General features: G+C 41.2%; 1 protein-coding gene across 9 annotated transcripts in view; it reads right to left on the minus strand.

Annotated features, from left to right (window-relative positions):
• NEK1 (NIMA related kinase 1) overlaps positions 1 to 12,505 on the minus strand; it is a 312,305-nt gene that overhangs the window by 195,367 nt on the left and 104,433 nt on the right. For all 9 annotated transcript variants that reach the window (XM_033942264.1, XM_033942234.1, XM_033942215.1 and 6 more), the window contains one exon: positions 7,880 to 7,927. In XM_033942264.1, the coding sequence (XP_033798155.1) occupies positions 7,880 to 7,927 (48 nt within the window). The remainder of the gene's footprint in view (positions 1 to 7,879; positions 7,928 to 12,505) is intronic.

The raw sequence follows: 12,505 nt of genomic DNA on the forward strand, positions 1-12,505 counted from the left end.
TGCACAGACATAGCCCAGGTTTGATGTTTGGAAATACTGTGGTTTATTTTAAAAGTTAAATTAGTAATATTTGAGTCAATCTCGATCAATATAAAAATGTCATTTGCATAGATAAAAAGCGTTTCCCAAGCTGACAATTTATAAGTGTTCAAAGTTGTCATGTAGAGATTAAACAAGATTGGGGAAAGCAGAGAACCCTGGGGAACCACGCAAGGAGACTGCCAGGAATTAGAAATATTACCATCAATATTAACTGAGTAAGATCGAGACAGTAAGAATTTAGAAAACCAGACAAGACCAACCTGATTAAGTCAGATATCTGAAAGTAATTGGAGCAGAATATCATGATGCACTACATCAATCGTCATGGACAAATCAAACTGAAGCAAAATTGAACATTTATTTTGTAGTCGTAATTGTTGAATTTTAGAAAGAAGAGAAATCAATAAAGTTTCAGTACTAAAATTAGAACAAAATCCATATTGAAAAGGTTGAAGTAGTGAGAATTTCTCCAGATAATTGGTAAGTTGACCAGCTACATTTGATTCTAGCAACTTTATCAACAATGGTATATTGGCAATTGGTCGATAATAAGGGGATAGTAGGATTTCGATCTGATTTTTTCAGAAGGGAAAGGAGTGTTATTTGTCCAATAGATTGTGTAAAGTATCCATTTTTAGCCCCAGCGCACTGAATGCTTTGCACTGTTCCAACTGTAATAGAGTTCCTATAAGTGTCAGAGCAGAGCAGAGCATTTAGTGTGCTGGCCAATGCTAAAAACCTCTTGTGCGGTTTTATAAAACACAGAATTCAGCAATTTCCTTTCAGCATGAGATACACTGATAAATGTTAATAAAATACAGTAATGAAACAGGTGTATTACTTCTGTATGGCTTTTCAAAATTAAAACTAAAAAAGGCAGTACAGAAAACTAATTGTCATGAAGGGCCATACAATTCAACAGTAGCTGAGAGTAGCAAAAGCAGCACCACAGTTTGATCATATACAAGAACAAAATAGAAAAAACAAGGGCTATTTAACAATAAATAATTATGAGGCCAATCATTGTCAGTCTGCCATTGTCCCTTCCAAAAACAGGCTCTAAAAGGTCTGATTTCAATACATTTTGCCTCTATCATCCTTTAGGAGGCTATTCCATGATTTCACAACACTTTTCTTTGAATTCTTTGTATATCGCTTAGAAGTCTGATAAGCGATCAAATCAAATTTTAAATAAACTTGAAGAAAAGCTCTCTTGCATTACCATTCCAATAATGACCCCTCAGTTCTAAAATAACTTGTGGAAATACTCAGCTCTACCATACCCTTCCTCTTATCTTCCAGAGTTTGAATATTGAGCCCTCAATATATAAAAGGTTTATAATTCTAAGAGTTATACTCCCAAATATTTGATCCATTTCCATTTCTTTGGAAGGAAGAGGGTATAAAATATTTAGGTGTAATGATACAAAAACTCTGGAAGATACCATGTTGGTAAATGAAAGATCCTTACTGTCAAAGGTCAAAGAAATGTGTGAGTAATGGAATCCACTACATCTTTCCTGGTGGGGGAGAGTCCAAACTATCAAAATGATGATTTTTTTGCCTGTAGTTTGTTATCAAATGAGTATTTTACCAATTTATTTTCAATTCTTCTTTTTACAAAAATCTAAATGGGATTCTTTCAAAATTTCTTTGGCTTGGTAAAAATCCTAGAATAGCCTTAGTATCGTTACAAAAAAATTGATGGGAGGGGTAAATTTTCCAAATTTTTATAGGTATCATCAAGCTTTTTATCTTGCGGCAGGGTATGTATTGGATCCTTCCTGAACTCATGGAGAATCTACTGGATTGGCTGGTTCTTGAAAGTCATCTTATGGCTCCACTTCATTTAAATTCAGATAAAGCACTATTTCTTAACGATTCGATTTAAATGTGAGCCCAATCAGTATGCTCTATTAGTAGAACAATCACTTTTATGTTCCAGCTGTTGCTCTCATTCAAATAATTTAATGCGCTGATTTTATTGATCCTCAGAAACACCACCTGTGGTCAAGTGGAATAGCGCAGAGCTTACTTAAGGGATGAATGGCTTTGGAGAAATTTGGTAGTGAAACATGTTGGCAAAGTTATCCGATTAAGGAAGACCACATTTGAGATAAGTTATACCTTGATACCTTAATATTTAATGCTAAACTATTTATTTAAACACTAAAATATTATCATGAACTAAAAATGATCCAGTGAGGAAATAGCACTTAAAGCCTAGGACAATGAATTATAGGAGTCCAATGTGGTGTTTCTGAGGATCAATAAAATCAGCGCATTAAATTGTTTGAATGAGAGCAACAGGTAGAACAAAAAGTGATTTTTCCACTTCATTTAAAACATATCTTGAGTATCAGGCTTCCTAGAATTTATAAGGACAATATTATTTTTCATTCAACCTGGACTACGTTAAAATTTATTGATCATTTAACTCCAATCCCGATACAGAAACCAAAGTGTGAGTCCCTATGGTTAAGCTCCAAGATCATGATAGACAATTCAAAGATTCTTTGAAAACATTGGCTAAAAGCAGGCATTCGAACCTTAAATGATGTTATTACAGAAGAAAATTTGGCCTCTTTAATTCAATTACAACAATCGTTTAATATTTCAAAAACTCAAGGTTTTAAGTGGATGCAATTAAAACAAGCCATTCTGAAAGGGTTCCCTGAATGGCATACTTTGGTAAGTCAACACAGTCTGCCAGGCATATGTTTCCAGGTGGATTTTCAGGGTCATCAGGCTGCCAAATGGTATAAATTAATATGTGAATATCTTTCGAAAACACCAAAAACAAGCTTAAGAGATATTTGGAGCATAGAAACACAGCAGAATATTTCTGCTATTCAGTAGTCACGGATTTGGACCCGATGGATGAGTTGTACAGCTTCAGCATCTATGAGGCAAACTTTGGTTTTTCTGTTATATAGAAGATTTTGGACTCCAGTTCGATTGCATAAATTGAATAGTACAAAATCTAATAGATGTCATCTTGAAACTGGGACATTGGCCCACCTTGTATTTTATTGTCCGTTGATACTTAACTTCTGGAAGTCAATTTGGGGAAAAATTAATTTTGTTCTAGGAGTGAATATTTCGTTGTCATATGATGTAATTCTATTTGGGACATTGTTAACATCTAATAGTCCAATTGATAAACATAAAAGTAGACTTCATATAATGACTAGGGTGGCCATTCAATTGATCATTAGAAATTGGAAAAATTGGGACCATTTAAATTTTACCTTTTGGTTGGAAACACTATGGGGCTCATAATCGAAAGAGACAAATGTCCAAAAGCTGGCCTAAGTCAGCACTTGGACAAACATTGTCAAAATATGTCCAAGTGCCGATAATAAAAATGGGTTTTGGATGTATTTCTAAATGACCTAGGCCTTCATAGTGCCGCCGAACGACCATAGCTAAACGTGGCATTTCAAGAGGAGTGTTGAGGGCGGGAGTTGGGCGGGACGTGGGCCAGCTTAGACTTAATAATCTTTATTATATCACAGTTCTATCTCAACTTACAAAATTATATGTTAAAAACAAATAACTTAATAACTCCAAAAATACACTGATTCAGTATCCAATAACGCTGGAAAAATTCTTAAGGCTAGATGTTAAGCCAAATCTTCTTAATACTCCTGCCATTAAATGATAAGAGGCAGAGGTGATATAAAGTCAAAAATCAGCGTTAATTGGAATATTGTGCAACTAGTGCAATTTGTGTAAACAATTTTTGATGTGCAAAAAGTGCAATTAAAGTGCCTTGTACATATTGATTCAATGCCTGGCCCCCCGACCCGGGTTTCGTATTCTTCGTCAGGAGGGGTCTAGGTTGAAAACACAAACTACAATTAAAAAAATTTTTTGTTTAAAACCTATATATACTTAACTACATATCTGAATCAATCTGGTTCATACTTTTAATCTTACTATTCATATATCATTACAGTTCTGCTAAACATACCTGCACAGGCAAACTGAACCGGGAACGGCACCGGAACAGGAACTGACTGAATAAACCTAAGCTCCCGGAAATATATATACACACTCACACACCCACCAAACTGAACCTCTCTAAAGATAGGAATGGAAATGACGAAAGACCCGAGGATATCCACCATTTACTTATATATTCAACCACTCGATCTCAGAATTTAAACCATTAGGGGATAGCGTGTTCCAATTATAAATAAACCGTTGTTCTTTTTGTAATAGAGTTTACAAATATCACCTTCATATTGGGTGATGTGAACTAACACTGTGTACTTAAGATCTTGCAATGAGTGATCCTCCTCCACCCAATGATCTACCAGGGGGGCGGATACTCTGCCCCTGCGGATATTGCTAAGATGTTCTATAATATGTGTTTTAATTTTTCTACTGGGTTTGACCAATATACAATAATCTGCAGGGGCAGTTCACACAGTACACCACCCTCTGAGAGTCACAATTGGTACCCGTGATAAGTTCAAATCTCTTCCACTGCGGCACTGGAGTGGTAATAAAAGGTTGACGCCACACATGACAGCAAGTACTGCAATGCCCGCATGGTTGATGAGCGGGCAATCTCTGACTGGATTTAACTCCTCTCCTGTATCTGAGTTTTTCACCCAAGTTCCGAGCTCTTGTAAAGGCAAATTTAGGTCTTTCCGTTAATGAGGAATAATATTGTACTATGGGCTTAGACTTAGCCATACTGCATGTATAACCGAAAGTTATACAGCACAGGATCGAAGGAACTTGAATGTTGTGACTTAGACCATTTAAAAAATGATCTAAGTCACAAAAACCCACCTAAAGTCACCAGATAAGCACTGCAAACACATAATACAGACCCCCACACACTACCCCAGTGATCATTGACCCTCCCTCACCCCATAAAAATATTAATCACAACTTGAAAATTGTGCCTCCAGAACATCATCACCTGGCAGCCTGGCATAGGAAAGCCTAGTTGTGCTGCACAGAGGCATCTTAAGCCATCTTGGGGGTGGGTTAGGGACCCATGGAGAGGAGGACCCATGCCCATAAGCCCCTGTAATCACTGCATTGATACTGAAACATGTGCACTGCCCTATACACCCCCAAAACCCTTTTGTACTAGCATATAAGTGGCTCCTGCAGCCATTAGGGCTATTGGGGTGGTAGATAAGTGGGTCTAGGGGATTCTGGAGGTGGTTTGGGGGGCTCACCAAGACATATAAGGGAGCATGAGATGAAGACATGGCACCCTTTTTGTGAAGTTCATATCAGTGCCCTGTAAGGTACACCACTATTTAGGTGCCATGTCTGGGTGTTCAGTCCATCACTTTGCAGACCCCTCCCACGTCCAACAGGGCTTGTTCTAGGCGTTTTTGACTTGGACGAAAAGTTGGACGAAAATGTGGTGTAAAGATGGATGATTTAGCGACTTGGATGATCAGATTGACAGGAAGTATACTTAAACGATTTTCGAAACGAAAAAAATTTGGACGTATTTTTTGAAAATATGTCCTAAGCTGTTTTTTTACTTTGGACGACTTGCGACGTAGACAAAAATGGACTTAGACGTTCCTTTCGATTATGCCCCTCTTTATTTATACTATCATTATGAAAGAATGTTAGCAGAACAATCTGGGAAAAGTAAAAACTTTAAAGAAATTTGGAGTCCATTAGAGTCCTTTGTTAAACAAATTAATGATTAGTAATTCATTAGATTAAGTTTTCTTTGCACACACATCCAGGGAGGGTGGGAGTGAGGGATGGGAAATAGTAATTTGCAAGTATGTAAGTGCTGTTGTTAGAGAATAAGAGGATGTGAAATAGGAGAGACAGGGTGCGTAAAAGAGGTGTCAAGATGTAGGTACACACAATATAAAAGAGAAATTGAGGACGCCTACTTCGGAAACTAAAGAACCATGGGGTGGAAGGAGACGTACACAAATGGATCAGGAATTGGTTGGCGGGCAGAAAGCAGAGGGTAGGAGTGAACGGCCACTACTCGGACTGGAGGAAGGTCACGAGTGGTGTACCGCAGGGGTCGGTGCTTGGACCGCTGCTATTCAATGTATTTATAAATGATCTAGAAACGGGGACAAAGAGCGAAGTAATAAAATTTGCAGATGACACCAAGCTATTCAATGGGGCTAGGACTAAAGAGGACTGCGAAGATTTACAAAGGGACCTAAACAAACTAGGGGAGTGGGTGACAAGATGGCAGATGAAGTTCAATGTAGAGAAATGCAAAGTCTTACACGTAGGATACAGAAACCCGAGATACAGCTACACAATGGGAGGGCTGTTATTGAGTGAGAGTTCCCAAGAAAGGGACTTGGGGGTAATAGTGGACATGACAATGAAGCCATCGGCACAATGCGCAGTGGCTGCTAAGAAAGCAAATAGAATGCTAGGAATAATCAAGAAGGGTATTACAAGCAGAACGAAAGAAGTTATCCTGCCATTGTTTCAGGCGATGGTGCGTCCGCATCTGGAGTACTGCGTCCAATATTGGTTGCCTTACCTAAAGAAGGATATGGCGATACTCGAGAGGGTTCAGAAGAGAGCAACGCGTTTGATAAAAGGTATGGAAAACCTTTCATACGCTGAAAGATTAGAGAGACTGGGCTTTTTTCGCTGGAGAAGCGAAGACTTAGAGGGGATATGACAGAGACTTATAAGATCACGAAGGGCATAGAGAAAGTGGAGAGGGACAGATTCTTCAAACTTTTGACAACTACAAGAACAAGAGGGCATTCCAAAAAATTAAAAGGGGACAGATTCAGAACCAATGCTAGGAAGTTTTTCTTCACCCAACGGGTGGTGGACACCTGGAACGCGCTTCCAGAGGGAGTGATAGGACAGGGTAAGGTATTGGAGTTCAAGAAGGGATTGGACAATTTTCTGAAGGAAAAGGGGATAGAAGGGTATAGATAGAGGGCTAGTATACAGGTCCTGGACCTGATGGGCCGCCGCGTGAGCGGACTGCTGGGCATGATGGACCTCAGGTCTGACCCAGCAGAGGCACGGCTTATGCTCTTAGGACTGGATAGTAAGAAAAAATTAAATCTGGACAGAGGCAGAAAATTGAAGAAAGCTGAAAGGAAAAGGAAGAAAAAAACCTGACAAATGAGAAGAAAATCCTGGCTAGATGAGGAAAGTAAAAACCACCAACACATCTGAAAAAAGTAAACAGCCAGACAAGAAATGTAGAAAAAAGAATTTTATTTTTACTTTAAGATAAAGTAGTATGGTAGCCATGTTAATAAGAGAAAATGGAAATAAGGTGCTATCTTATTGGATTAATTTTAATACCTTTTTGACTAACTTTAGAGACCAAAACCTCCTTCCTCAGGTCAGGTCAGGACTGGATACCATACCACAATAGAGGTATACTGCCCTAACCTGAATAAGGAGGTTTTGGCTTCTGAAAGCTAATTGAAATATATATTTAATCCTATAAAATGGTATCATTTTCCATTTTTCATTTAATTTGCATTTATTGATATGTCGTGGTTGGAATGTCAGTTTTTAGCAATTTACATCTGCCACCTTTTATTTTGCATATCATAAGTGGACACACATTGCTTTCTCTTTCTCTGGTGTAATGTAACAAAAAACCTTTGCTCACATTAACTCAGCCATTTCCTCACAAAAAAAAAACATTTTTGCTCACATGAACTCAGTCCTTAGAGAGAACTTTGCGCCTAAGTCTTTCATACAGGCCAAAAGAAAAAGGTTAATTGTGGTAGGACATATTGGTATAACTCAGCAAAAGTCCCTGAACAAAAGAACAGCCTGCTCCAAGAAAGTTTAGCTGATAACAGAAATAACTCACAGCGCCTTTTACCTTCTCTTTCTCCAGCCTCTTCATCTGTTCAGCTTTTATCAAATTCATCTGAAACAAATTTTTTAAAATTAGATATATATTTTTTATGTAGAGCTTTCATACCAGACTAGTTGTTACAGATTCTGCCTATGGGTAAAAGGTAAAAAAAATCAAGGGGAACATAGAACATAACAAAATGTATAAACAGTAAGGAGTGTAAGTGTGAATGACGCTTTCAAAAGTAACATATCCCTCTAAAATAACAACACTTGTTTTATGAAGAAGCTTTACATATGGTAGGATAAGCTCAGAGACACAGAGGGATAATAAGCGGGGTAAAAAAAACCTAACCACCTCACCATCCAATCATCGCTGATATCCTCCACACTTTTTAACTTACTCAATTTTAATTTGTCAAAAAATAGCAAACTTCAAATAAATTTAATAAGACTTAATAATTGAAAATAGCACTTAGCTATAACATGGTTCTTTGGTTCCGACGTACTGAAAAACTGATAACTGCAACTGCTCTCAAATTCAAAAGCCTCCGATATGCTGCTACATGGCCAAGTGTTGTTATTTTGGAGGGATGTAAGGGTAAAAGGTGGCAGAATTACTTTTGAAAAGCCATGGTTTTTGTTCTGAATTGTTCATAGTGTGCCCTCTTCCGACAAAGGGCACACTATTTGGGAAGTGTATACATTCTTTCCCAATAGCTCATGCATGAGTGAACCATCACATATGTGCAAACAGTGTGCAAATTTAGAACCATCGGGAAAGAGTACGCATTCTATCAACATTGCTTCTGTAATGAAAAATGACATCCTGCCCTTCCCCACAAATTCCTGTAGACAAAAACAAATGTACATTTTTAGGCTGCTCTCCACTAATGAACAAACAAGTAGCAAACCTCAAATATAGTCACAGGAAAAATATATTCCCTATACTACTCCTAAAGAAAACTAAAAATATAAGAATGAGCACAGAGGTTTTTTTCTTTTTAAAATTCAGTTGTAGAGTTTGATATTACACCCCCTTAACCACCCTATGTGCCTTATATTACTGGTTTTACTACTACTATCATTTCTATGGCACTACAACAAAGAAAGATTAGGTTCTTATCTCGATAACCTTCTTTCTTGTAGATGTATCTACTGGTCCTGAACACTAGGGTTATGCATCTGAACCTGCAAATTGCTTGCAGAATGGTGTCAACTAGTGCTGCCCGATTCACAATTCAATTCAATGATTCATTTCGAATCAATCAATTTGAATCGATTCAAACCCCCCCCCCCCCCCGCAAAAAAAAAAAAAAAAAGGTTTCCCGATTCACTCTGACCTTCCCCCCTCGCCCCCTAAAGCAGGATCGGCAGTGCTGCCTCTTGCTGGCTGGCGCTGCCGTTCCTGCTTTAGAGAGCGAGGGGGAGGGACAGTCGGGAAGTGCTGCAGTGTCCGGTTTCCCCCCTGGCCTCCCGCGGCTCCCTTTACCTGATTGCAGCAGAGAGCAGCCTGCAGAAAGGATCGCAGGTACTTTAGCGATCCTTGCAGGCTGCCACAGGCCTCAGGAGCTGTCATCCTTCTGCTGCAGTCCCGCCCCTCCTCTGACATCAGAGGCAGGATCATGGCAGAGAGACGACAGCTCCGGAGGCCTATGGCAACCTGCAAGGATTGCTAAAGTACCCGTGATCCTTTCTGCAGGCTGCTCTCTGCTGCAATCAGGTAAAGGAAGGCGCGGGAGGCCAGAGGGGAACAGACAGGCCTTCCGGGGAGGGGGCAGTTCTTCGGGGGGGGGGGGGGGGGGGTGCTGGCCTTCAACGGAGGGACAGGCTTTTAGGGAGGGTGTAGGCCTTCAAGGGGGGGTGCAGGCCTTCAGGGGGAGAGAGACCTTCAGGGGGGACAGGCCTTCCGGGGGGGGGGGGGAGCAGGCCTTCAAGGGGGGAGCAGGCCTTCAAGGGGGGAGCAGGCCTTCGGGGGTGAGGTACAGTTCTTCGGGGGAGGACAGGCCTTCCGGGAGAGGTGCAGTCCTTCGGGGGAGGGACAGGCCTTCATGAGGGTGCAGGCCTTCAAGGGGGGGACAGGCCTTCAGGGGGGGTGCAGGCCTTCAGGGGTGGGGTGTAGGCCTTCAGGGGTAGGGTGCAGGTCTTCAGGGGGGACAAGCCTTCAGGGGTGGGGTGCCCTTCAGGGGGAGACAGACCTTCAGGAGGGGGGGCCCTGTTGTAGAAGTACACGAAGGGAGGGAGGGAGGGAAGAGGGGGGTTCAAAGAGATGTGCATATGCTGGACTTTAGGGGGAAGAAATAATGTGTCTAAAAACAGAGGAGTGGGAGAGAGATGTGGATAATGGGATTTAGGGAGGGGGTATAGATACTGGATAGGAGGGTAGTTGGGAACTGAAAGGGAGATATGGTGGACCCTTGGGTGGTAGGGAAGGAGGGAGAGATGCTGGATGAAAGGGTAGTTGAGAAAAGGTGGATCTGTGGATGGAGACGAAAAAAAGGAAAGATGCCAGACCTCCAGGGGAGGGAAAGGAAATGGAAGGGGAGGACAGAGATAGAAGATTGATGGTTAGCACGGAGAAAGAAGAAAAGAAGGAGACCCTGGCAAGCAAGTTATCAGAAGACAACCAAAGCCTGGGACCAACAAGATTTGAATATTGACCAGACAACAAAAGATAGAAAAAATAATTTTATTTTCTGTTTTGTGATTACAATATGTCAGATTTGAAATGTGTATCCTGCCAGAGCTGGTGTTAGACCGCAAATGTGAGCTAGGATTTAACAGAGAGAGGAAAAGTCTTTTTTGTTTGTTTATTTTGTTTACACCACTGTGCCAGTGTGGTTAAAAGAAGGCAAAGGGGGTGAAGAGGCTATAAAATAAACCTACCAGGATGTTTTATAAAAACACCCAAATGGGCAGGAAAATCAAATCGAATTGAAAAATCGATTCAAATAGACTGAATCGAATCAAAATTTTTTTTCCTGAATCGGGCAGCACTACTGTTAACATCTTTTGAACTCTGCCTCCTCCCTAAGCAGCTGCTCCTGCCCCCTCAGTTTGTACAAAAGCAATCAAGTAGGACTTTAATGAAACACATAACCAGAAGGAGGGAATGGGGAAAAATCACCAGCATTACTGTTCTGTTCTGCTCTGTAACAAACATTACCAAAAAGAGATTAGGTTCTTATTTTGCTAATATATTTTCTAGTAGATAAGTGTGTCATTCTGGATAGACAGGTAATCTCTCTATGCTCACGAGCTGTGCAGAAGGAATCCACTCCAAGATTTTGATTCCTCCTCCTTCACCAGAGGGCTCCATATGAGAGGCTGCTTCTCCCACCAAGGAAACCTCACTTTGGGACAATAAAGGGATTGATTCTGATTTCTCGTCCTCCGAGTACTTGTCTGAGGGACCATCAGAGATAAGAATAGCCTCTGCTCTCAGGAAAGTAGTAGCATTCAGAGAGGCCTGTGTACTGGTCTGCTTGCCAGTGGACCTAACAGGCGAAGTTCTACCTTGAGCATAAGCCTGCCAAAGGAAATTAATGAACTCCAGGATAAACACCTGAGTGGGCAACTCTCCTTGCCGCTTAGGGTGGAGCAAATGTCTTTTCTTGGACTGCAAAGCATCTATGCCTTATAGTACGCAGGGCCACTGTCCAATGGGTCCATCTGCCTTTCTCCAGCCCTAGGACTGTGAAGGGGTTAAGCCGAAAGCTCCTTCCCCTCTATCCTGTGCCAAGCCGCAGCTGGTGCAAGGGCACTCTTTAGCCACCCACCCAGCACAAAATAGGCATGGTATAGGGATATTAGGGTTTGAGGACTCCATCCTTATCAGTTTTGAGGTAAAACAAGGTGTTTTGAAGAAGCTGGAGAATTCAGAAGAAAAAATAAATAAAATAAAATTGGGAAATCCAAGATGGATGCCACAGCAGCATTTTGGCACCAAAAAAACGGTTTCAAAAATAGGATTTTAGAAGAGGAAGACCAAAGACCTAACTGCAGAAACAGTCAAAACACAGTTTTCAAGAACCCACCATCCCCTGATTTTCCCCATAGGCTGTCACAGTTTGTACTCACAGACCACATGCTGGCAAAATGGTGCTGCATCCTGCTTCAGTTCCTTTAAAGTGTAGCTGGATCTGGAGGGGTTCTCTGCCTCAAGCCACTGGTCAGCTTCCACACTGAGATCTTCCAGCTGCCAGTCAGACCGTAGTCAGAACCTCTACCAGCCCTCCCCCCATGCCCTACAGAAAAAAAGGAGGAGGCAAAGCTGCAGTCTGAGCACCCTGAAGGGCTACTATTGGTGCCTAACAGCCTGCATTCAAGCTCCTAAGTTAAGGAAGTGAGCAAGTGCTGAGGCCCAGAACCCTGAGCTCCACAAATCTTCAGCAGGCTGGCTGTACAGGTCCCTGAAGGATACACCTGCCAGGCAGACTTAAATGTCTGCTCCTCTCCAAGCAGGCAAAGCAGTCCCTTGAAGCCATGCAAAAAAAAAATCTGCAAAGCCAAAAAAATGAAAAAAAACCACCATAAGAACATAAGAATTGCCGCTGCTGGGTCAGACCAGTGGTCCATCATGCCCAACAGTCTGCTCACGCAGCGGTCCTCTGTTCAAAGAGCAGCACCCTAACTGAGACTAGCCCTACCA

The sequence above is a fragment of the Geotrypetes seraphini genome, chromosome 1 (assembly GCF_902459505.1).
Source record: "Geotrypetes seraphini chromosome 1, aGeoSer1.1, whole genome shotgun sequence".
Lineage (NCBI taxonomy): Eukaryota > Metazoa > Chordata > Amphibia > Gymnophiona > Dermophiidae > Geotrypetes > Geotrypetes seraphini.